The sequence below is a fragment of the Mandrillus leucophaeus genome, unplaced genomic scaffold, assembly GCF_000951045.1.
Source record: "Mandrillus leucophaeus isolate KB7577 unplaced genomic scaffold, Mleu.le_1.0 Scaffold129, whole genome shotgun sequence".
Classification (NCBI taxonomy): Eukaryota; Metazoa; Chordata; class Mammalia; order Primates; family Cercopithecidae; genus Mandrillus; species Mandrillus leucophaeus.
In genome coordinates, this window is record NW_012101243.1 from 1,930,366 (window position 1) to 1,955,873 (window position 25,508).

The following is a 25,508-nucleotide window of genomic DNA, read 5'->3' on the forward strand; positions in this document are numbered from 1 at the left end:
CAGGCTGGTCTTGAACTCCCGACCTCAGGTGATCCACCTGCCTCGGCCTCCCAAAGTGCTGGGATTACAAGCGTGAGCCACTGCGCCCGGCCTCTGCAGTTTTACCATAATGTACATACATGTAGATTTCTTTTCTTTCTTTCTTTTTTTTTTTGAGACGGAGTCTGGCTCTGTCGCCCACGCTGGAGTACAGTGGCGTGATCTCAGCTCACTGCAACTTCCGCCTCCTGGGTTCAAGAAATTCTCCTGCCTCAGCCTCCCAAGTAGCTGGGACTACAGGCACACACCGCCACGCCCAGCTAATTTTTTGTATTTTTAATAGAGACGGGGTTTCACTGTGTTTATCAGGCTGGTCGTAAACTGAGCTCACGCAGTCCGCCTGCCTCGGACTCCTAAAGTGCTGGGATTACAGGCGTGAGCCACCGCACCTGGACTTTTTTTTTTTTTGAGATGGAGTCTCACTCTGTTGCCCAGGCTGGAGTGCAGTGGTGCCATCTTGGCTCACTGCAACCTCCGCCTCCTGGGTTCAAGGGGATTCTCCTGCCTCAGCCTCCCGAGTAGCTGGGACTACAGGCGTGCGCCACCATGCCCGGCTAATATTTTGTATTTTTAGTAGAGACGGGGTTTCACCATGTTGGCCAGGATGGTCTCCATCTCCTGACCTCGTGGTCTGTCCACCTCGGCCTCCCAAAGTGCTGGTGTTACAGACGTGAGCCACCGCGCCTGGCTTACATAGGGACCTTTTATCAGACTTCCACCTGGTGCAGGCCTGGCCTTGGTCTCCTATTCCCCCTCTGCAGGGAGGAGAGGAATTTTGAAGCTTAGGGTCACCAGTTATTTTCAGTGAGAGGGCCACTCAGGATATCTATTTAGCTATGTTTCCAAGTACAGAACCTTTGTGTCTTTTTAAAAGTTCTAAATAGGCCGGGCACGGTGGCTGAGGCCTGTAATCCCAGCACTTTGGGAGGCCGAGGCGGGCGGATCATGAGGTTAGTAGATCGAGACCATCCTGGCTAGTGCAGTGAAACACTGTCTCTACAAAAAAAAATACAAAAAAATTAGCCGGACGGTGGCGGGCGCCTGTAGTCCTAGCTACTCAGGAGGCTGAGGCAGGAGAATGGTGTGAACCTGGGAGGCGGAGCTTGCAGTGAGCCGAAATTGTGCCACTGCACTCCTGCCTGGGGGACAGAATGAGACTCTGTCTCAAAGAAAAAAAAAAGTTCTAAATATTGCATAATAAGTTGAAATAGATAAATTAGTAAAATAAAGGTAATAACCACCATTACCCCCTCCCTCCAGGTGTGACAGATGACTGGGAGACAGACAGAGTGACAAATGGAATGAGCATGGGCTTTGGAATCAAAGATACTGAGCCCTACCACCTACTAGATGGGTGACCTGGGGCAAGTCACTTTATCTCATGGAACCTCAGTATCTTCATATGAACAGGGGGCAGTAATAGTTAGTGCTTGGTACACAATAGGGACTTACAGAAAAATAGACACTATTCTTGGGATGCACCAAGAGAAAAAAACTCATAAACTTAACACTGTATAAATATGTGGGATTAAGGGACTCTTTTTTCACTAGGTGGCTCTAGCTTCTTCCCAGTGAGCCCACCCCAATAGAGGGAGGTTTTTTGTTTGTTTGCTTGTTTTTACCCATGAAATAGCCTCAGGAGGTCCTGAGAACATGCACCCCCAATAGAGTGTTTAGGTTTAACTCGCACAGGGGAAAGATCCTTGGTCCCTTGGTCTTTCCCTCTGGACTGTGCCATTTGCTTTCTGTGCCATCTGTAGTGGTAGGAGGACTCCTGTCTGCTCATCTGCTCTCCAAGAAGGCTGGGGTGGAAGTAGAGGCTGGATGGCCCTGTTCCGGGCCTCTCCTGAGAATGGCTGAGGAGGCGGCCCGAAAACTCCTCCCAGGTAAGACCCACACAGAGATGGGGCAGAGATGAAGTCCATTAGGTCCTGCTTCCCTTGCTGAAGATGGGAGTGGCAGTGCTGAATTAATTCCTGGTATTTCTCAGCAGGTGTATTTGGTATTTCTACCCCCCAGGCACCCACCGTGGAAATCAGGAGTGTCCTGGGCATTTTAAGGGCCTGCTGGGGCCCTGACCCAGGTGGATGAGTTGACCTCATTATTGTTTGCAGGGGATGGTGGAAGGTGACCAGCCTGGTGGGTGGAAGGCCATTGCCCTTATTTTGAATGAACCCATTTGTCCCCTCCCAGGTACTACGGTTATTTCACACACTGCTGGAGTAACGGGCCCAGGGAAGGGTGTTGGTGTGAGCATTAGCAGCCCTGGATTCTAGACTCAGCTCTGCCAGTCAACATTTTGACCAAGCCACTCTTCCGCTTCACAGTTTGTTGTTGGTTTGTTCGTGATGGAGTCTTGCTCTGTCACCCAGACTGGAGTGCAGTGGCACAATCTCAGGTCACTGTAACCACTGCCTCCCGGGTTCAAGCAATTCTTTTGCCTCAGCCTCTCAAGTAGCTGGGATTACAGGCGCCCACCACCACGACCAGCTAATTTTTGTATTTTTAGTAGAGATGAAGTTTCACCATGTTGGTCAGGCTGGTCTCAAACTCCTGACCTCAAGTGATCTGCCTACCTCGGCCTCGCAAAGTGCTGGGATTACAGGCATGAGCCACTGTGTCTGGTCTCTCTCCACAGTTTAATTTCTCCATCTATCGAATGAGAATCATAATTTCCACCTCCCTACCACATTGGATTTTGGGGAGGCTAAAATGAGGTCAGGAAAGAGAAACTGCTTAGAGAACCTCCAACACTTTTAAAACGAGAGGGATTTGTTTTGTGGCTAAGCTGTGTCCAGGGCTGCAGGCCAAGCCTCCGTGTTTTTGTCTAGTGAGGCAGTAACACCAGGCTCAGTAGCATCAACTGTACACTGTGTTCCCTTCAGGGTGTGGTGGAAGCTCTGAGGACTGTTCACACCCAGACACGTCACACTGTGCTTTCCACCAGCCTCTTGGCCATCTCACTTATTTATCCCTTTTCTTTCTTTCTTTTTTTTTTTTTTTTTTTTGAGACAGGGTCTCACTGTCACCCAGGCTGGAGTGCAGTGGCGTGATCATGGCTCACTGCAGCCTCTTGAACTTCTGGGCTCAGTTGATTCTCCCACCTCAGCCTCCTGAGTAGCTGGGATTACAGGCACACGCCACCGCACGTGGCTAAATTTTTTTTGTAGAGATGGGGTTTCACCATGTTGCCCAGGCTGGTCTTGAACTCCTGGGATCAAGTGATCCACCTGCCTCGGCCTCCCAAAGTGTTGGGATTACAGGTATGAGCCACCACACCCGGCCTCTTTATCCCTCTCACATAGCACTTGCCTATCCTTTGGGGGAGAGCTGAGGATAGTGGGTGAGCTGGGTTCAGGTCTCACTCATGGCTCATGGCTCATGGCTAATGGCTTAAGCGTCTTCCTTGCAGACATTGTGTCCTGTGTGATGCATTCCTGGAGGAAACTCTGGAAACTCTGTCTAGGTGCTCCTCCTTTATTATTTAATTATTTTTGGCCATTGGTCATTTTATTAAAAAAGGTCAAGAAACAGGATTTTGTCACTCCCCTTCTTTTTAATACGGCCTGACTTTTCTGAAATATTCCTTAGAGCCCTTCCTGGTTGTGACTTGCTGTCCCGCTGGTGTCTGCCAGATAGCAAGTTTCTTGTCTGTGGCAGACAGAGTTGCTAGACCCTGTGGTTCTTGGAAGTGTCGACACTTTTGTTCACAGATTGGTGACGCACAGGCTGCTCTGGAGTTGTTTGACCTTTAGGCCCGGAGAGGAAATCTCTGCCTCTGGTTGTCTAGTTCTCGTCTTGAATCAGAAGACACTTGGGTGGGGCGGGCAGAGAACTGGACTGGGGCTAGGGGTGGGCATAGGGCAGGCGTTCCCATCCCAGCTCTGTTTGACACTCTTCTGTGTGGCTTTTGGCTGAATCACTTCTTCACAGGCATGGTTTTCCCTACCTATAAATCCAGGGTCATGCTATATCAGTGGTTTAGTGGTTTATATCCTATTTTGCTTCCTTTTAAAAATTATTTAGCCCCTATACTCTTTATTTCAAGCAGAGATCTTTATTTAAAGTCTATGAATGGCTTTGTTTATTATTATTATTATTTTGAGACAGGGTCTCATCTTGTCACCCAGGCTGGAGTGCAGTGGTACAATCTCAGCTCACTGCAGCCCCCGCCTCCTGGGTTCAAACAATTCTTGTGCCTCAGCCTCCCAAATAGCCGGAATTACAGACGTGCACCACCACACTTGTCTAATTTTTGTATTTTTAGTAGAGACAGGGTTTCACCATGTTGGCCAGGCTGATCTGGAACTCCTGGCCTCAAGTGATCTGCCTGCCTTGGCCTCCCAAAGTGCTGGGATTATAGGCGTGAGCCAAGTCTATGAATGGCTTTGAATGGGGCGTACTCTTTTCATTGTGCCACAAGCCCCACCACTTTCTGTGGCTTAACCCCTGCCTGCATTACAATAAGTTACCTGCCTGGACTTTGAAGGCATAGTGTAAAATAAATAAAAATAGCTAAAGCGAGTGTGTGTGGAGCACCCTCATCACGAGCAGGAACCCAAGGGTTGTGCAGAGCAGTGTTTGACAGCATCTGGGCTGGGTGGCTGCTCAGGGCCCTCCAGTTACAACATTTATCCTTCTCTGGCTCAGACTCTAGCAGGACACCCAGGAGAAAGAGGAAAGTGCTGGCTAAGGTCCCAGGCTTTGGGCGTGTATCAGAACTATCCCTATCCCCCTGCTCCTGTCCGGGGTCATAATTTTTCAATTGTTCAGCCTTTCAGACCCCCACTGGCATGCCATATGGAACGGTGAACTTACTTCATGGCGTGAACCCAGGAGAGACCCCTGTCACCTGTACGGCAGGGATTGGGACCTTCATTGTTGAATTTGCCACCCTGAGCAGCCTCACTGGTGACCCGGTGTTTGAAGATGTGGCCAGAGTGGCTTTGATGCGCCTCTGGGAGAGCCGGTCAGATATCGGGCTGGTAGGTTCGCTGCTGCCCTTCCTGTTTGAGTCAAAGTTGCCACCTTGGCCCCAGCTTATGAGGCCCAGGGCTCTGAGCAATAAGTTGCAATCAAGCCAAGGAAAACTTAGGGTGACCTTAGGAGTGGTCCAGGATTTGGGCTCAGGACACCAAAAATAGACCAACCCTCCAATTCAAGTTTGGCTTGGAGTGGGGAGGAGAGTGGGAAAGCACATTTTTCTGGCGGGCAGCAGGGGCTGCATTAAGCTTTGACCACTTGAGATTCTCTGATTTCTAGGAAGAGGGTCGTATATTTCATGCACCTGACTCACGTGGTGACTTCAGCTCATCAGCTCGTCCGGCCTTCATTTTTAGTGTCTGTCTGTATTTGCTGTGTTTTTTAGGACACCAGTTCTGGGAGATACTGAATGACTGTTGCGTGACAAAATGAATCCTGGCCAGTTAAGTTAGGGGAATATTACACATAATATCCCCCCCTTTTTTGGAGAGTCAGAATGCTCTTGAGCAGAATAAAAGTCCTCTAGTAAAGAAATCTGTTCAACTTTGCTTAACTTAACATTTCCCAAACTTATTTAACACCAGAGCTTCCCTTTATCTTCCGGTACTATTAACCCATGGAAATTGAACACACTTTGGACCAGATGATCTCTAAGGTCAGTTTCAGCTTTTAAAGGGAATAATCCAGTAAGATTAACAGTAATTGAGCCAAAGCCATCCAGGACATACCACTGGATTTAGTCAGAACTGGATTCAAGCCCTGGCCTTGCTACATCGAAACTGTGTGACTCTGAGCAAGTCACTCAACCTCTCTTGTCCTCAGTTACTTCGTCAGTAATGTTAATATGTTAATACCAACTTTGCTGAGTCATTCTGACATAGGAAGACTGCATTCAGGTCTAGGCACATTTTATGCAGAGTCTGGTGCTAATTCAGCTTGAAAAGTAAAGCTTGTGTGAGGACTCCTTGAAAATCCCTTAAGAAGGTGCCCCCTTAAGGCTGGGCACGGTGGCTCATGCCTGTAATCCCAGCACTTTGGGAGGTCAAGGCAGGCGGATCACTTGAGGTCAGGAGTTCCAGAGCAGCCTGACCAACATGGAGAAACCCAATCGCTACTAAAAAAATACAAAATTAGCCGGGTGTGGTGGTGCATGCCTGTAATCCCAGCTACTTGGGAAGTAGAGGCAGGAGAATTGCTTGAACCCAGGAGGCAGAGGTTGCGATGAGCCGAGATCACGCCATTGCCTTCCAGCCTGGGCAACAAGAGCAAAACTCCGTCTCAAAAAAAAAAAAAAGGTGCCCCCCTGGAGACCTGTAGTGAATCCCTTAGTCCATCTCAGGCAGGTTTTGCTCCAGCAATGGGACCGTAGTAGACTGTGTTGGTGCTGTGCCCATATCCTCTCAACTCTTACCATTTCCATGCACACTGGCCAGTCTTCCAACTGCCATCACCTGCGCCTCTTTGCCTAGGGGTCTCCTCTGGTGCCTGGAGCCACTCTGCTTGCCTTTGGCTGAGGGTACTAGGATTTAATGCTACCCGTGAGTAGCTCTCAAGCCAGTAACTGATACCGATGGGAGTTGGTGGATAAACATTCCAGTTCCCTGCCCCTTTGGTGGGATCACTCCGAAGCTCAAGCTCTGCACTGAATTCCTGAGCTCCCCAGCAGGATTGAACTCCAGTTCCCATGGTGGAAACCTGCCTGATGGCATACCCCTTAAATGCCGCATCCCTTGCCCTGCCTCACTTTACTCCTCCTCTACTGGTGTTTACAGGGACTCGCCTTCCAAATCAACTACTTTCGATCAGAATGAGGTTGTGCCTCTGGGGGAACCCAAACTAACACAGAACAGTTAGCTATTTCTTTGAGTACCAAATGAAGTTACCAGCTTCCATGAGGGTCTAAGCTGTATGAAAAATACATATCTGTGACCGGGCGTGGTGGCTCACGCCTGTAATCCCAACACCTTGGGAGGCTGAGGCAGGCGGATCACCTGAGGTCGGGAGTTTGAGACCAGCCTGACCAACATAGAGAAACCCCGTCTCTCCTAAAAATGCAAAAAATAAAATAAATAAAATGAAACAGAAAAATGCATATCTTTGTTTATTTTTTTGAGACAGAGTCTCCCCCTGTCGCCCAGGCTGGAGTGCAGTGGCACGATCTCAGCTCACTGCAACCTCCCCCTCCTGGATTCAAGTGATTCTCGTGCCTCTGCCTGCTGAGTAGCTGGGATTACAGGCGCATACCACCATGCCTGGCTAATTTTTGTGTTTTTAGTAGAGACGGGGTTTTACCATGTTGGCCAAGTTGGTCTCGAACTTCTGACCTCAAGTGATTCGCCCACCTCAGCCTCCCAAAGTGCTGGGATTATAGGCGTGAGCCACCGCGCCTGGCCAGCCAGCATTGGCAATTTTTAACAGTCTCTACAGAGACTGAACAATTTAAAAAAAAAAAAAAAAAAGTCAAAGGATATAAAAAAAAGGTACTCAGTGACATTGGTGAAGTCCCCTTTTGCCCCTGTCTCCAGCTATCGGTTTCTCTCCTTAGAACCACTCTGTCAGCTTGCTGGTGAATGTTCTTCTTGAGTTAATTTATGGAAATATGTAAAGCATGCCTGTGTCTTCAGATACTGGAATCACGTGCTGAGTGCTGAGAAATCGGACAGATTGTGGGAGCAGCAAATTCTCATCTCCCATCTCACACTCACTCTAGGCAGGACATAAACACTCCAAATCATTTTTCTTTTTCAGTTTTTGCTCAATGTGTGTAATTAAGTCTTCATAAATGTGCATGAGATGCATCTCTACTATGCGGATGTACAGGAAGGCCGGCCATGATCCAGCCTTGCCCTTCCCTCTCACGGTCTGTGTGTCTCCCAAGAAGCACTGGGGCGCCTACCTTGCCTCTTCCTGGGTAGTCAGGGTTGGGGGTGAGTAGATCCTTCTTTGGCCATCAGCCTTCCCCTTGGGACCATGTGTCTTTCTCTCTCTCAGGTCGGCAACCACATTGATGTGCTCACTGGCAAGTGGGTGGCCCAGGACGCAGGCATCGGGGCTGGCGTGGACTCCTACTTTGAGTACTTGGTGAAAGGAGCCATCCTGCTTCAGGATAAGAAGCTCATGGCCATGTTCCTAGGTAAAAAGGGCAGAGTAAGGGAGCTTTTCCCCTGATTTTTCTTGTTGATGTGTGATTTGTTTAAAAACATTTTTTTTTTTTTTTTTTTTGAGACAGAGTCTTGCTGTGTCTCCCAGGCTGGAGTGCAGTGGCACAATCTAGGCTCACTGCAACCTCTGCCTCCCAGGTTCAAGTGATTCTTGTGCCTCAGCCTCCTTAGTAGCTGGGACTACAGGCGCACACCATCACACCCAGCTAATTTTTGAATTTTTATAGAAATGGGATTTCACTGTGTTGGCCAGGCTGGTCTTAAACTCCAGACCTCAGGTGATCTGCCTGCCTTGGCCTCCCAAACTGCTGGGATTACAGGTGTGAGCCACCATGCCCAGCCTGAGTGCCTGCAGAATCAGTTCTGAATTCAGAGTCACTGTGGATTTACACTGCCCACTTCATGCCCACTACACCACTTCATGCCTTCTTGCAAAAGCCAACTGAAGCATGCTGCATTCTGTGTATATAGCCCTGTATTTCTTATCTCCTGGCCATTGCACATGGCGTCTTCTTTGCCTAGAATGTCTTTTTTCCTGTCTTCCTGTGTCCAAATTCTTTTCACCCTTCAAAGCCTAACTTAAATGTCACCTTGCCCAGGAAGTAGCTTGATCCTTCTTCAAAATTTAGGACCTTTAGCATCTGTTTTGCAGTTAGCTCTTATCAACAGTTACAGCTCTACTAATTGAATGCATAATCCGTGCCTTATTCATCTTGTTTCTCACAGTGCTTTACATGTGGTAGGTAATAGATTAATGCCTGTTGAATAAATACATCTTACCCTCCAGGCCCTTAGACACTAGCAATATTAAGGAATTGTTGAGCACCTAATTACCATTACTATTATAGCTACAGTAGTCCCCTGTTATCCACAGCTTTGATTTCCATGGTTTCAGTTATCCACGGTCAACTACAGTCTGAAAATAGGTGAGTACAGTCAGATAAGGTATTTTGAGGCTGAGTGCAGTGGCTCATGCCTGTAATCCCAGTGCTTTGGAAGTGAGGATTGCTTGAGGCCAGGAGTTTGAGACCAGCCTGGGCAATATAACAAGACCCCCTCTCTTAAAAAAAAAAAAAAAAAAAAGATATTTTGAGACACCAAATTTACATAATTTCTTTTTTTTCTGTCTCTTACCAAAGAGACAAATTCACATAACATCTATACAATATATTGTTATCATTGTTCTGTTTTATTAGTTATTGTTAATCTCTTCTCATGCCTAATTTATAAATTAAACTTTTTCGGCTGGGCACAGTGGCTCATGTCTTTAATCCCAGCGCTTTGGGAGGCTGAGGCAAGAGACTTGCTTGACCCCAGAAGATCAAGATCAGCCTGGGCAACATGGTGAGACCTTGTCTCTACAAAAAATTTAAAAAAATTAGCTGGACATGGTGGTGCGTGCCTGTAGTCCCAGCTACTTGGGAGACTGAAGTGAAGGATTGCTTGACCCTGGGAGGTTGAGGGTGCAGTGAGCCATGATCATACCACTGCACTTCAGCCTGGGTGACAGACTAAGACTCTGTCTCAAAAGTAAAAATGTTTAAAAATTTAATGAAGTAAGCTTTCTCATGGATGTGTATGTATAGGAAAACAGTAGTCACGCGTTGCTTAATGACAGGGATATATTCTGAGAATTGCATCGTTAGGTGATTTCATCATTTTGCAAACATCATAGGGTGTACTTAAGCAAACCTAGATGGTATAGCCAACTACACACCTAGTCTATATGGTGTAGCCTATTGCTCGTAGTCTACAAACCTGTACAGCATGTTACTCTCCTGAATACTATAGACAATTGTAATAGAATGGTAAGTATTTATGTATCTAAACATAGAAAAAGTGCAGTACAAATACAGTATAAAAGATAAAAAATGGTACATCTGTATAGGGCACTTAACCATGAATGAAGTTTATAGGACAGGAAGTTGCTCTGGTTGAGTCGGTGAGTGGTGAGTGAACGTCAAGGTCTAGGACATTACACTGTTGTAAACTTTATAAATACTGTACACTTAGGCTACACTAAATTTATTTAATTTTTTTTTTCTTTCTCCAATAATAAATTCTTTTTTTTTTTTTTTTTTTTGAGATGGAGTCTCGCTCTGTTGCCCAGGCTGGAGTGCAGTGGCATGATCTTGGTTTACTGCAACCTCTGCTTCCCCAGTTCAGGTGATTCTCCTGCCTCAGCCTGCTGAGTAGCTGGGATTACAGGCACCCACCACCACGCCTGCCTAATTTTTTTTTTCCTTTTAGAGACAGAGTCTCACTGTGTTGCCCAGGCTGGAGTGCAGTCCTGCGATCTCGGCTCACTGCAACCTCCGCCTCCTAGGTTCTAGCAATTCTCCTGCCTCAGCCTCCCGTGTAGCTAGGATTACAAGTGCACGCTGCCACGCCCAGCTAATTTTTTGTATTTTAGTAGAGACGGGGTTTCACTGTGTTGCCGAGGCTGGTCTTGAACTCCTGAGCTCAGGCAGTCCACCCGCCTCAGCCTCTCAAAGTGCTAGCATTACAGGCATAAGCCATGGTGCCTGGCCTAATTTTTGTATTTTTAGTAGAGACGGATGGGGTTTCACCATGTTGGCCAGGCTGGTCACGAACTGCTGACCTCAAGTGATCACCTGCCTCGGCCTCCCAATGTGCTGAGATTACAAGCGTGAGCCACCATGCCTGTCCTCCAATAATAAATTAACATTAGATTACTTTTTTACTTTGTAAACTTTAAATTTTTTAAAAACTTTTTGACTCATTTGTAATAACGCTTAGCTTAAAACACATTGTACAGCTATACAAAAATATTTTCTTTATATCCTTATTCTCTAAGCTGTTTTCTATTTTTACTTTTTTATTTTGTTTTTACCTTTTATACTTTTTGTTAAAAACTAAGCTACAAGCACACATTAGCCTAGGCCAACACAGGGTCAGGATCATCAATATCACTGTCTTGCATTTCCCCATGTTATCCTGCTAGAAGGTCTTCAGGGGCAGTAACACTCACAGAGCTGTTATCTCAGATGATGACAATGCCTTCTGGAATTCCTCGAAGGACCTGCCTGAAGCTGTTTCACAGTTGACTTTTTTTTTTTTTTTTTTTGAGACGAAGTTTCGCTTCTGTTGCCAACGCTGTAGTGTAATGGTGCTATCTCGGCTCACTGCAACCTCCACCTCCCAGGTTCAATTCTCCTGTGATTCTCCTGTCTCGGCCTCCTGAGCAGCTGGGATTACAGGGGCCTACCACTACTCTTGGCTAATTTTTGGTATTTTTAGTAGAGATGGGGTTTCACCATGTTGGCCAGGCTGGTCTCAAACTCCTGACCTCAGGTGATCCACTTGCCTCGGCCTCCCAAAGTGTTGGGATTACAGGCATGAACCACCACACCCGGCTGACCTTTTTTATCTAAGTGGAAGGAGTACTCTAATGATAATAGTATAGTAGATACGTAAGTGAGTAAATATTTATCAAATATCGTGTACTGTACATAATTGTATGTTATACTTTTATGACTGGCAGCACAGTAGGTTTGTTTACACCAATATCACCACAAACAAGTGAGTAATGCATTACATTATAAAATTACAACAGCTGTGATATCTTTAGACTGTGGTGATTTTTCACCTCTATTATAATCTTATAGGACCACCACCATCTCTACAGTTCAGTGTTGACCAACATGTTGTTATATGGCACATGACTGTATATAGAGTTTATATAGTACTAGCCATGGTTTCAGACATCCACTAAGGGTCTTAGAACATATTCTCCTCAAATAAGGGGGGACTACTCTACTCATTTTTTCAACAAATATTTATTGAATACCATGGATGTGCCAAGCATTGTGCCAAGCTCTGAACATGGACTGTTTCATATAATCCTTACAACTCCTGTTTGAGATTATCTTATTTATTTGCATGTATATTTGATACTTTGTTCATTCAGAAAATATTTATTGCTCATTGTACTAGTGTGGGGGATTCTGCAGTAAACAAAACAAAGTCCCAGGCCTCATGGATTTACAATCTAGGGGAGAGATATAAGGGATAAATTCAAGTTCCCACTAGAATGTAAGTTCTCCCAGGGCTGGATTTTGTCTTGTTTACAAACTCATAGGTGCCTGGTACCTGGTAGGTGCTCAGCGAATGTTTGTTGTGTCAATAAATGACTGAAAAGTCTCACAGATACTTAACATTACTGTTTTAGTCCATTTTCATGCTGCTGATAAAGACATACTCGAGACTGGGTAATTTATAAAGAAAAAGAGGTTTAATTGACTCACAGTTCCACATGGCTGGGGGGGCCTCACAATCATGGCGGAAGGTGAAAGGCACATCTTACATGGCGGCAGGCAAGAGAGAATGAGAGCCAAGTGAAAGGGGAAACCCCTTATAAAACCATCAGATCTCGTGAGACTTATTCACTACTACGAGAAAAGTATGGAGGAAACGGCCCCCATGATTCAGTTATCTCCCACAAGGTCCCTTCCACAACACATGAGAATTATGGGAGCTACAATTCAAGATGAGATTTAGGTGGGGACACAGCCAAACCATATCAATTACTAACCCCCCCCCCCCTTTTTTTTTTTTTTTTTTTTTGAGACGGAGTCTCGCTGCCTCGCCCAGGCTGGAGTGCAGTGGCCGGATCTCAGCTCACTGCAAGCTCCGCCTCCCGGGTTCACGCCATTCTCCTGCCTCAGCCTCCCGCGTAGCTGGGACTACAGGCGCCCGCCACCATGCCCGGCTAATTTTCTTGTATTTTTTAGTAGAGATGGGGTTTCACTGGGTTAGCCAGGATGGTCTCGATCTCCTGACCTCATGATCCGCCCGTCTCGGCCTCCCAAAGTGCTGGGATTACAGGCTTGAGCCACCGCGCCCGGCCGCTTTTTTTTTTTTTAAGATGGAGTTTCACTCTTGTTGCCCAGGCTGGAGTGCAATGGCGTGATCTCGGTTCACGGCAACCTCCGCCTCCCAGGTTCAAACAATTCTCCTGCCTCAGCCTCCCAAGTAGCTGAGATGACAGGCATGCACCACCACACCCTGCTAATTTTGTATTTTTAGTAGAGACAGGGTTTCTCCATGTTGGTCAGGCTGATATTGAACTCCCGACCTCAGGTGATCTGCCTGCCTCAGCCTCCTAAAATGCTGGGATTATAGGTTTGAGCCACCGTGCCTGGCCTCCTCATTTTATAGATCATAAGGCTGAGACTTAAAAGGGAAAAACCCACCCCAGGTCATGGTTAGCAATGTGGTAGAGCTGGAGCTGGAATTTGAGCTGGAAGTTTGACTCCAGAATCCATGCTCTTTTCTAGCCTGCTTGTCTCATTGCATCCTGGTGCTCTTTCCAAAGTGTAAGTCCTTACTTCCGTTGTCCAGGCCTGCCTTTTGTCTCCCTAATCACTCATATGTCCATTATCCCATCTCTCCCATTGCAGAGTATAACAAAGCCATCCGGAACTACACCCGCTTCGATGACTGGTACCTTTGGGTGCAGATGTACAAGGGGACTGTGTCCATGCCAGTCTTCCAGTCCTTGGAGGCCTACTGGCCTGGTCTTCAGGTAGGAATGATCAAAGAATGTGATCATCTTTCTATGGGTCTGGCAAAGCAAGCTCATTCTCATGTATAAGTCAAATATGGTACTTTGTTAGTTACTTGAGTACTTTTTTTTGGAGGGACAGGTTGAGGATGGAAGAGAGACCTAGAGTGAATTAGATAGATTTAGAGTTCTGCCAAAGTAAGTGTCAGGAACTGAGCTTCCAGTTTGCCATGGAACGTTGTGGTACTTAAAGTCGACAGTGCATTTCCAGTCTGGGCAGGAATGGCCATTGGCAACAGCTGTTTCTCCACTGGGCGTTTCTGTCCAATCTCATTCTTGACAGTGGGCCTGAGGAAGGGCAGGAAGCAGCTCATGCCGCTCTGCCATCTCGTTATTTTCTCATTACATGGTCTGGTAGAGTTGCAGCCGGAAGGATCTTAGAGCTTATCTAATCTGCCCCACTTTGCTGTTCCAAAATAGTGCATGTACCAAAATGTTTTCATAATCTACGTTTTTAAAAGTTTTAAGAAAAAGTAGGCCCACCTGGGCAACATAGTGAGCTCTCATCTGTACAAAAAATAAAAAATTAGCCGAGCGTGGTGGCACATGCCTGTAGTCCCAGCTACTCAGGAGACTGCAGTGGAAGGATTGCTTGAACCGCGAAGATCAAGTCTGCAGTGAGCCATGATCATGTGTCTGCAGCCTGGGTGACAGAGTGAGACCCTGTCTCAAAAAAAAAAAAAAAAAATGACCACCAGGTTTCTATCCAGAATAACCAGGTAGACATTGTGTCATTTACCAAGAAGGGAAAAAGGCCAGAGTAAGGAGGCAACTTTGTGGGAATGTAAAGGAACCAAGAATTTTTTTAGGAAATGACAAGTTTGTTCTGTCCATGAGACGTCCAGTGGAGACGTCAAGGTCAGCTGCTTCCCTGTGAGATTACATTAGTAGTAATGGCTACTTAGCAATAGCAGGTAAAATTATAAATGCATATATCCTTTGACCCAGTGATCCTAATTCTGAAAATGTATCTTACACATAACACTTTACATCTGTTTGATGTGACATATGCAGAATTATTTATTGCCACATTAGTTGTTGGAACCAATTCAAATAAAAATATCTGAAAACCAAATTTCTGTATCTAAAAATATGGAGATAATTAATATCCCTATTAATAAGGAACCAAAGGCTATTTTTTAGTGTGGGGAAAATAATGTATACTCATGCATGTAGAAACTCTGGAAGATTATACAAGAAATCTGTAATGGTTATCTGAAGCCAGGCAGGATGGGTCGTGGTTGTAATCTCAGCACTTTGGGAGGCTGAGGTAGGAGGATCACTTGAGCCCAGGAGTTTGAGATCAGCCTGGGCAACAAAATGAGACCCCCATCTCTACATAAAATAAGAAAATTAGCCAGGAATTGTGGTGTGCACCTGTGGTCCCAACTACATGGGAGACTGAGGTGAGAGGATCTTTTTTTTTTTTTTTTTTTTGACGGAGTCTTGCTCAGTCGCCCAGGCTGGAATGCAGTGGCGCAATCTCAGCTCACTGCAAGTGCCGCCTCCCAGGGTTCACACTATTCTCCTGCCTCAGCCTCCCGAGTAGCTGGGACTACAGGCGCCCGCCACCATGCCCAGCTAATTTTTTTGTATTTTTAGTAGAGATGGGGTTTCACCGCGTTAGTCAGGATGATCTCGATCTCCTGACCTCATGATCCACCCGCCTCGGACTCCCGAAGTGCTGGGATTACAGGTGTGAGCCACCACGCCCAGCCGAGGTGAGAGGATCTCTTGAGCCCAGGAGGTGAAGGCTGTAATGAACCATGATTGTGCCACTGCACTCCAATCTAGGTGACAGAGCAAGACCCTGTCTCAAAAACAAAAACAAAAATGGTTATCTTTTGGGAGTGTGGTGGTGGGAGTGAGACTTAGCACAAACTTTTCTCTATTCTTAGACTTTTGAACTGGCTGGCTGAATTCCAAAACTGTTAGTAGCTGACAATGACTCAGAAGATTTAGGGACTTAACATACAATCTCTGTTCCTTCCAACAATGTATGAGATAGATGATGTATGTTATGTCTTATAGATGAGGCTCAGAGGAGTCCAGTGCCTGGCTCAGCACCACACTGAGTAACTGGCAGACTCAGGGATTGATTCAAGGCCTTTTTGGCCCCACAGATTGTACTTTGTATTTTCTTAAGGTCTGTAGGGTTTTATGCCTGCTGTCTACCTGCCTAACAGCCACTTTCTCCCACAGAGCCTCATTGGAGACATTGACAATGCCATGAGGACCTTCCTCAACTACTACACCGTATGGAAGCAGTTTGGGGGGCTCCCGGAATTCTACAACATTCCTCAGGGATACACAGTGGAGAAGCGAGAGGGCTACCCACTTCGGCCAGGTGAGCAGCCTCTCTGGCTTGTCATCTGCCCGCAGGCTCTGGTTCCTGAAACCCCAAATCCCCTCTACAAGGCTCCATGCTTCACAACTGCCCACAAGTTCATTTTTTTCCATCTGTTCCTTCCAGTGACTCTGGGTGGTTTTCTTCCTAGGAGTTAATTATCCCCATGTTTTCAGATACGGAAACTGAGGCCCAGTGGGATGAAATGGCTCGCCTCTGGTTCTTAAGTGTAGGAGCCAGGCCTGGAACCCAGGACTCCTAACTAAATTGCAAGCTCTTTCTTTTTTATTTTTATTTTTTTGAGATGGAGTTTTGCTCTTGTTGCCCCGGCTGGAGTGCAATGGCGTGATCTTGGCTCACTGCAACCTCTGCCTCCTGGGTGCAAGCGATTCTCCTGCCTCAGCCTCCTTGAGTAGCTGGGATTACAGGCATGAGCCACCACGCCCAGCTCATTTTGTATTTTTAGTAAAGACGGGGTTTCACCATGTTGGTCAGGCTGGTCTTGAACTCCCAACCTTAAGTGATCCACCCACGTTGGCCTCCCAAAGTGCTGGGATTACAGACATGAGCCACCGCGACTGGCCCAGTATGCTCTTTCAAATCAGGAAATGAGTGAGAAGGAAAAGGCCAAGGTTGACTCCTTTTGAGCTCCTGCCATCAGGAGTTCAGAAGTGTAGACAAACTTCCTAAGTCCACGGGTCAGATAAATTATGCTTACGTGTATGGAATGTTAGAACTGTGGCACAGACCTTAGGAATTACCTAGTCTCTTCCACCTCCCCATTTGCAGCTCAGAATCAAGCAAAGGACTATATTTGAGACATTCTCTTACATTCCTTTCTAGCCCTGGTGTCCTCTGATTCACTTCAGGGAAGCTGAAAATTGTGAGGAGGGGAAGAAAAAGGGGGACAAAGGAAGGAAGCTTAGTCAGCACGCATAGTCATCCCCCACCCCAAAATAGGCCATGAGCCCATTGTCTTAGACACTTCCCACTTTCCCACCTGAATTGCCTTTCAGCCATGGGACAGGCCTTCCTAGTGGCTTCTGCTTATGCTGCCTTCTTCTACCTCATTTCCTTCCTCTTCTAACTCAAATGATTATGTGGGAGGTGTAGAGGGTTCCAGGAGAGGGAATAAAGAGCTAATCAGTCACTTTTGACTCCTTAGAGGCCACTGTTACTGATGTTTCCCGTGCATTCGTTCTCATGGCATGTTTTTAAAACAAGAAACTCAGCCGGGCGTGGTGGCTCACGCCTGTAATCCCAGCACTTTGGGAGGCCAAGGCAGGTGGATCACCTAAAGTCAGGAGTTTGAGACCAGTCTGGCCAACATGATGAAACCCCATCTCAACTAAAAATACAAAATTATCCGGGCATGGTGGCGCACACCTGTAATCTCAGCTACTTGGGAGGCTGAGACAGTAGAATCACTTGAACCCAGGAGGTGGAAGTTGCGGTGAGCCAAGATCATGCCATTGCACTCCAGCCTGGGCAAAAAAGAGCAAAACTCTATCTCAAAATAAATAAATAAATAAATAAATAATAAAAATAAGAAGCTCTGAGAAGGTATCATATCTAGTGTTTGTTACCAACAGATAAAGATCAGGGTTTGGGACTAAATGTAAGACATAGGCTTGCACAATCTTAGGGTTAGAGGGAACTTGAGAGTTGTTCTAATTGGAATCTTCCTAATATGGTCCTGTCAAATAGTTATCTAGTTTTTGCTTAGTTTCCACGAGTGACAAGTGACAAGAAGCTTGCTACTTAACAGCAGCAACCTGTTCCATTTGCAGGACAGGCCGGCAGGAATGCATTCATGGAAAGTAAGACACTACTGGCCAGATGCAATGGCTCATGCCTGTAATCCCAGCACTCTGGGAAGATAAGGCAGGAGGATCACTTAAGCCCAGGGGTTCAAGATCAGCGTGGGCAACATAGTGAGACCTTGTCTCTATGAGAAATAAGAATAAATTAGCCAGGAGTGGTGGTGCATGCCTGTAGTCCCATCCCAGCTACCTGGGAGGCTCGGGTGGGAGGATCACTTGAGCCCAGGAGGTCGTAACTGCAGTGAGCCATGATTGCGCCACTGCAATCCAGCCTGGGTGATAGAGTGAGACCCTGTCTCAAAAACAAAAACAAAAACATAAGGCACCACTGTCAGGAATCCAGGAGTGCCTTAATCCAGTCATCCCTCCTACCCCAAAACAATGACAAATAGGAGATAAGGATTACTCTTTCACTAGATTTGCCACATCCCTATACTCTCATATATGTCTCTGATCAGCAGTGTTGGAGCACAGAGCCTATCCTAAAGGCCTCTGCAGGTTTTTACCTCCCTGTAAGTCCAAATCTGAACTTTGGGCTGTCACCTTCCTCTAGAGCAGGGATCCCCAACCCCCAGGCTATGGACCGGTATGAGTCCATGGCCTGTTAGAAACCAGGCCACACAGCAGGTGAGCGGCATGTGAGCAAGCGAAGCTTCATCTGTATTTACAGCCGCTCCTCATCGCTCACATTGCTGCCTGAGCTCCGCCTCCTGTCAGATCCGTGGCAGCATTAGATGCTCATAGGACCACAAACCCTATTGTGAACTGCGTATGTGAGGGATCTAGGTTGTGTGCTCCTTATGAGAAGCTGATGCCTGATGATCTCTCACTATCTCCCGTGACCCCCAGATGGGGCTGTCTAGTTGCAGGAAAACAAGCTCAGGGCTCCCACTGATTCTACATTATGGTGGATTGTGTAATTATTTCATTATATATTACAACGTAATAATAATATAAATAAAGTACACAATAAATGTAATATGCATGAATTATCCCAAAACCATTCCCTACAACCCCAGTTCATGGAAAAATTGTCTTCCACGAAACTGGTCCCTGATGCCAAAACAGTTGGGGACCACTGCTCGACAGAGCTGGCCAGATGCACAGGAAAGTAAAGCAATAACTAACATGCTTAGGAGGCCCACATGTGAGGAGAGAAGCGCAGTGGCTGGTCATGAGGGCACTGGCCCCACCAGCTGCTAGAAACAGAAGAGGGCTGGGTGCGGTGGCTCACGCCTGTAATCCCAGCACTTTGGGAGGCCAAGGCGGGTGGATCAACTGAGGTCGAGAGTTCAAGACCAGCCTCACCAATATGACGAAACCCCGTCTCTACTAAAAATACAAAAATTAGCTGGACGTGGTGGCACGTGCCTGTAGTCCCAGCTACTCAGGAGGCTGAGACAGGAGAATTGCTTGAACCTGGGAGGCGGAGGTTGCAGTGAGCCAAGATCGTGCCATTGCACTCTAGCCTGGGTAACAGCAAAACTCGCTCTCAAAAAAAAGAAGCAGCAGCAGCACAAAAAAGAAGCAGAAGAGGAGGCCTCCCATGAGAGCACTGTCTTTTCTGCCTTTGAACACACAGAATGTGTTCATCTGGTAGTGAGTGTACCTTAGTCTGTGCCTTAGAATATGAGCAATTAGATTAGCAATTGTCTAGAGGCCTGTGAGGAGAGAAGAGGAGGAGGAAGTAAGAGAGAACTGGGGAGATAGGCAGAGACCTTTTCTCTAAAATAAGAACTAGAGGTTGGGTGCAGTGACTCACGCCTGTTATCTCAACACTTCAGGAAGCCAAGGCGGGCGGATGACTTGAGGTCAGGAGTTTGAGACCAGCCTGGCCAACATGGCGAAACCTTGTCTCCACTAAAAATACAAAAATGAGTCAGGCCTGGTGGTGCATGCCTGTAATCCCAGCAACTCGGGAGGTTGAGGCATGAGAATCCCTTGAACCCAGGAGGTGGAGTTGCAGTGAGCGGAGATCACGCCATGGCACTCCAGCCTGGGTGACAGAGCAAGACTCTGTCTCAAAAAATAATTAATTAAATAAAATAAGAACTAGAATTTGTAGCAATAAGCCAAAAGGGAGAGAAGCACTGATCAAGCCCAGGTGGAAACAGGACAGGAGAAGGTCGGGGAGATGATGGGACAGAAAGGGGACAGGGATTCTTCTCTCTCTTAGAAAAGATGGATGAAGTAGAAAACCATATTGAGCTGAGGCCACCCTTGAAGTCAACTCTACAACAGTTCTTCAGGTATTTGAAAGCAATAAACACATTTTTTTTATATATCCTTTTCTCTAGAATAAATATTCTCATCTGGACCCACTCCTGTTGGCTAATATTCATCTTAAGATAGAGCTCGTGTCTTAACATCAAATTCCAGTTGTGGCATAGAATTGGGCAAGACAAAACATCACTTTCTTCCGGGCACAGTGAACTGATGACCATATCTTTGTTAGAATGATGGTTTGGTGGTTTATTTTATTTTTTTTATTTTTATTTTTTTAGATAAGGTCTCACTCTTGTCACCCAGGCAGGAATGCTGCAGTGGCTTAATCATGGCTCACTGCAGCCTGAAACTCCTGGGCTCAAGTGATCCTCCTGCCTCAGCCTCCTGAGTAGCTAGGACTACAGGTGCATGCCACACCCAGCTAATTATTTTTATCTTTTGTAGAGACAAGATCTCACTATGTTGCCCAGGCTGGTCTCAAACTCCTGGGCTCAAACTATCCTCTTACCTTGGATTCCCAAAGCACTGGGATTACAGGCATGAGCTACCATGCCTGGTCTGCTCTTGGATATCTCACCCTTTTCTTTTGACCTATCCTATCTCAAAAAGAGCCTTATGATGCCAGGCTCTTACTCTTTTCTTTTCTTTTCTTTTCTTTTTTTTTGAGATGGAGTCTTGCTCTGTTGCCCAGGCTGGAGTGCAGTGGTGCGATCTCGGCTCACTGCAACCTCCGCCTCCCAGGTTCACACCATTCTCCTGCCTCAGCCTCCCGAGTAGCTGGGATCACAGGTGCCTGCCACCATGCCCGGCTAATTTTTTGTATTTTTAGTAGAGACGGAGTTTCACCATGTTAGCCAGGATGGTCTCAATCTCCTGACCTTGTGATCCCCCTGCCTCGGCCTCCCAAAGTGCTGGGATTACAGGCGTGAGCCACTGCACCCGACCCCTTACTCTTCTTTTGCATTTTAGAATTAGGTTAGACTCTGAGTGACAGGAAAAAAATAGTAGCTTAATTAGGATAGAAATTTATTTCTCTCTCACGTTCTGGGCTTATATGGCTCGCCATGGTGTCCTTAATCCTACCTAGCTGTTAGAATAGTTGTTAGTGTTGGCAGCCAGGCAGCCTGTGCTTAGCTAAAGTTAGGAATCCTGCTACTAAGGAGGAAGTGGGGAACAGATATTGGTAAATAGGCAACAATCTCCGCCACCTTCTCTACCCCAGAACCTGGCCACCTTTCTCTTCTTGGGGTGGGAGTCACTGGTCAGCCTTAATGCTGGTCTCCACTGAGCTTCAAGCTTTGGGTATACTGGCTCTGAAACTCAGCGTTGGATGAGGTATCCTGTGTTCCTACTAGTTGGGGCCTCACGGACAAGATATGGAGGGGAGTAGTCCCTCACTGCCCTAAGAGGCCCCAGGCCATCTCTGTGCAGCCACTGAGTGAGGAGGGTCTGCTTTGGACTTTGCAGAACTTATTGAAAGCGCAATGTACCTCTACCGTGCCACGGGGGATCCCACCCTTCTAGAACTCGGAAGAGATGCTGTGGAATCCATTGAAAAAATCAGCAAGGTGGAGTGCGGATTTGCAACAGTAAGTGTTTCCATGGCCCCAAGACTGGGAAGAGTCTCCTCTTGCTGCTAAAAAGCCTCTTTAAGGGTAGAGCTTTGGGAGTTCTGACATATCAGCACTAGAAGAGAGCTTGGAGATATACATAATGCTCGTATTTTACAGATGGCAAGACCAAAGAACAGAGAAGCTTAAGTGCCTTGCCAAAGATCTCACAGCTAGTAGAGGAAGAGCTAGGATTAGTTCCTTGGGATCTTGACCCAGGCCCTTGGCATTCCTCTCACAGCAGAGATCCTTGATCTGTTTGAGTAGGTGACATTGAAAAGGTGAGTTTAGCAAAAAGTTTTGTGAGACACTAAAATAGATTTTAAGGGGAATCCAGAGTCCCATAGCCCTATATTCAAACCTGGGACTCCTTAACAAAGCAGTCCTACTTAGTCTCGCAGATATTTATTGAATGTCTTTCACATGCCAGGCACTCTCTAGGCCCAAGGGTTATAGCAGAGGCCCTGCTCTCATGGAGCTTACATTTTAATGAGAAAAAACCATGAATATATATCGGGTAGACAGAAGGCCAGTGTGGCTGGAGTGGAGCAAGCAAGGAGAAATGTGGGAAGAGATAAGGTCCCAGAGGTAGGCAGGGGCTAGATCACATAGGCCTTTGTGTAAGCCACAGGAAAGAGTTTGGATTTTTTTCTACTTGGAATGTGAAGCCTTGGTAGGATTTACAGCAGAGTAGTGACATGATCTGATTTGTACTTTAGAAAGATCGCTCTGGCTGCTCTGTGGAGAATAGATTGAAAGGGTCAAAGGTGAGAGCCATGTCACATCCATATGGGACCCAGGCAGGCAAGATATAAATACAGATGTAGAAGAAAATAGTCTAGAAGAAAATTCTCCGAAAAGCCCACAGAGTTGGTGTTGGGGTATGGAATTCAAAACAACAACAAAACACTTATTTTGCAAAATTTTGTAATGTGATTATATTCTCTAAGTAAAATGTAGATATGTGTAGGGGAAGAGAGAAGACCTACATGTGGAAGGGAAAAAATAAACCCCTGATATGATTTGGCTTCTAATATTCTGTATTATGTGAAAAACCAAAATGATAAGCCCACTAGGGCCTTCCTAGGAATGCTGGGCTCCTTTCCATAAACATGAAGCGCTTTGGAGGTCTTCCATGGTGAATGATGGGAACAGGCATCTGACCTTTGTCAAACAGGGCAAGGAAATAATAGTCTTGATGCATCAAGACCATATTTGAGTCATATTTTTAAATGTAAGAGTCCACTGAGAATGTTTTGTTTAGAAGTATTACTAATTCTGAGAAGCTAAAATAAATATTTGTAGCAAGTAATCTTAGTCATCCATGCCTGAAAACTCAGTTGAAATTCTCTAAGACTCCTTACTAAAACAATGTCAATAGTTTTCATCAACAGCAGTTGAACCTAGTAAGTTTCGATACTTTGGGTCTGAGTGGAGAAAAAAAGACCCCTACTTGCTTACAAAAACTTGGTAATTGGCCAGGCGCAGCGGCTCAGGCCTATAATCCCAGCGCTTTCGGAGGCCAAGGCGGGTGGATCACAAGGTCAGGAGTTCAAGACCAACCTGGCCAACATGGTGAAACCGCGTCTCTACTAAAAATACAAAAAAAAAAATTAACCGGGTGTGGTGGCATGTGTTTGTAGTCCCAGCTACTCTGGAGGCTGAGACAGGAGAATTGCTTGAACCCGGGGGGCGGATGTTACAGTGAGCTGAGACTGTGTCGTTGCACTCCAGCCTGGGCGATAGAGTGAAACTCCATCTGAAAAAAAATAAAAAAATAAAAAACTTGGTAGTCATCTGAGTGCCCTTCCAGGGAGGATTAGCTAGGTAAATGGTGATCCATTTTCACGATGGAGTACTATGCCATCATTAAAAGAGACGATTAGCTCTATGTTTGTAGTCACAAAAAGGTGGGATAAAGGGGATAGGAGATTGTCATGTCATAGAGGAAGGTTAGCGGAGACATTTCTGGTGAGGAAGCATTTGAGCAGAGACCTGAAGGAAGGGAGGGAACAAGCTATGGGGAAAACTGGAGGCAGAGTGCTCCAGGCCGAAAGAACCACAGATGCAAGAGCCCGAGGCAGGAGGGTGCTGTGCTAGCTCAGGATAGAAAGTCAGCACCTGGAGCTCTTAGAGTGGTAAGAGGTGAGGGCAGGGAGGGAGCAGGGGCCAGGTCATGACTTCCATTTTTATCCTGCATGAAATGGAGGGTTCACAGAAAGTTTTGAGTAGAGAATTGACGGGAAGATTTATGCTATACATATACTGTAGGGGCTGGGCGTGTGTCTCACGCCTGTCATTCTGGTACTTTGGGAGGCCAAGGTAGGAGGAGTTGCTTGAACCCAGGGATTTGAGACCAGCCTGGGCAACATGGTGTGAGACTCTGTCCCTATTTTTAAAATAGTGTGTATATATAAACTACAGAGCTAAGGATGGAGGCTGGAAGCCCATTTGGAAGCTGATGTGACAATCCAGGTGAGATGACGGTGGCTTGGGAAAGAGTGAAGTTCTGAAAAGTTCAGTGATCTGCTCCCAGGCCCTCAGCTGCTTTGTGGCAGAACAGGAGTTCTTAAGGAATTGCCTGACCCTCACTATCAAATTGTGATGGTATTCCACTTGCTTCCTTCTCCCACGTGTCAGATCAAAGATCTGCGAGACCACAAGCTGGACAACCGCATGGAGTCATTCTTCCTGGCCGAGACTGTGAAATACCTCTACCTCCTGTTTGACCCAACCAACTTCATCCACAATAATGGCTCCACCTTTGACACAGTGATCACCCCCTATGGGGAGTGCATCCTGGGGGCTGGGGGATACATCTTCAACACAGAAGCTCACCCCATCGACCCTGCCGCCCTGCACTGCTGCCAGAGGCTGAAGGAAGAGCAGTGGGAGGTGGAGGACTTGATGAGGGAATTCTACTCTCTCAAACGCAACAGGTCGAAATTTCAGAAAAAGACTATGAATTCGGGGCCATGGGAACCCCCAACAAGGCCAGGAACACTCCTCTCACCTGAAAACCATGACCAGGCAAGGGAGAGGAAGCCTGCCAAACAGAAGGTCCCACTTCTCAGCTGCCCCAGTCAGCCCTTCACCTCCAAGTTGGCATTACTGGGACAGGTTTTCCTTGACTCCTCATAACCACTGGATAATTTTTTTATTTTTATTTTTTTGAGACTAAACTATAATAAAATGCTTTTGGGTATCATGTTTTGGTTATCGCGTTTTACATATTGGGCTATTTCATGAGATTCATTCAAAGAAAAGATTGGTGGCTATGGGCAATTGTGAACCTAGTTAATTTTCTCACGCAGCTGGAGAAAAGGCTAAATGCAATTAGCTGGCTCCAAAGATCCCAGGGGTTGATGATTGAATCTCCCTTCCTTTTCTGGTGTCTTTGCGGAGTGTTGTCATAAATGTACTTCTTTGTAAATTCTTGCTCCAACATGTGCTTCTTACTTTTTTTTTTTTTTTTTTGAGACAAAGACTCGCTCTGTCGCCTAGGCTGGAGTGCAGTGGCGTGATCTTGGCTCACTGCAACCTCCATCTCCCAGGTTCAAGCGATTCTCCAGCCTCAGCCTGCCGAGTAACTGGGGCTACAGGTATGCACCACTGCATCTGGCTAAATTTTTTTTTTTTTAATTTTTAGTAGAGATGGGGTTTCACCATGTTGGCCGGGCTGGTCTCGAACTCCTGACCTCAGGTGATCCACCGGCCTCAGCCTCCCAAAGT

The 25,508-nt window shown here is 46.4% G+C and overlaps 1 protein-coding gene across 2 annotated transcripts in view; it reads left to right on the forward strand.

Annotated features, from left to right (window-relative positions):
• The window catches only part of EDEM2 (ER degradation enhancer, mannosidase alpha-like 2), a 33,515-nt gene extending 8,530 nt beyond the window's left edge, over positions 1-24,985 (forward strand). For both annotated transcript variants that reach the window (XM_011972411.1, XM_011972412.1), the window contains 7 exons: positions 1,800-1,925; positions 4,813-5,024; positions 8,014-8,155; positions 13,607-13,731; positions 15,973-16,117; positions 21,634-21,755; positions 24,417-24,985. In XM_011972411.1, the coding sequence (XP_011827801.1) occupies positions 1,800-1,925; positions 4,813-5,024; positions 8,014-8,155; positions 13,607-13,731; positions 15,973-16,117; positions 21,634-21,755; positions 24,417-24,917 (1,373 nt within the window). In that variant the 3' untranslated portion in view covers positions 24,918-24,985. The remainder of the gene's footprint in view (positions 1-1,799; positions 1,926-4,812; positions 5,025-8,013; positions 8,156-13,606; positions 13,732-15,972; positions 16,118-21,633; positions 21,756-24,416) is intronic.
• Positions 24,986-25,508: the final 523 nt, after the last annotated feature.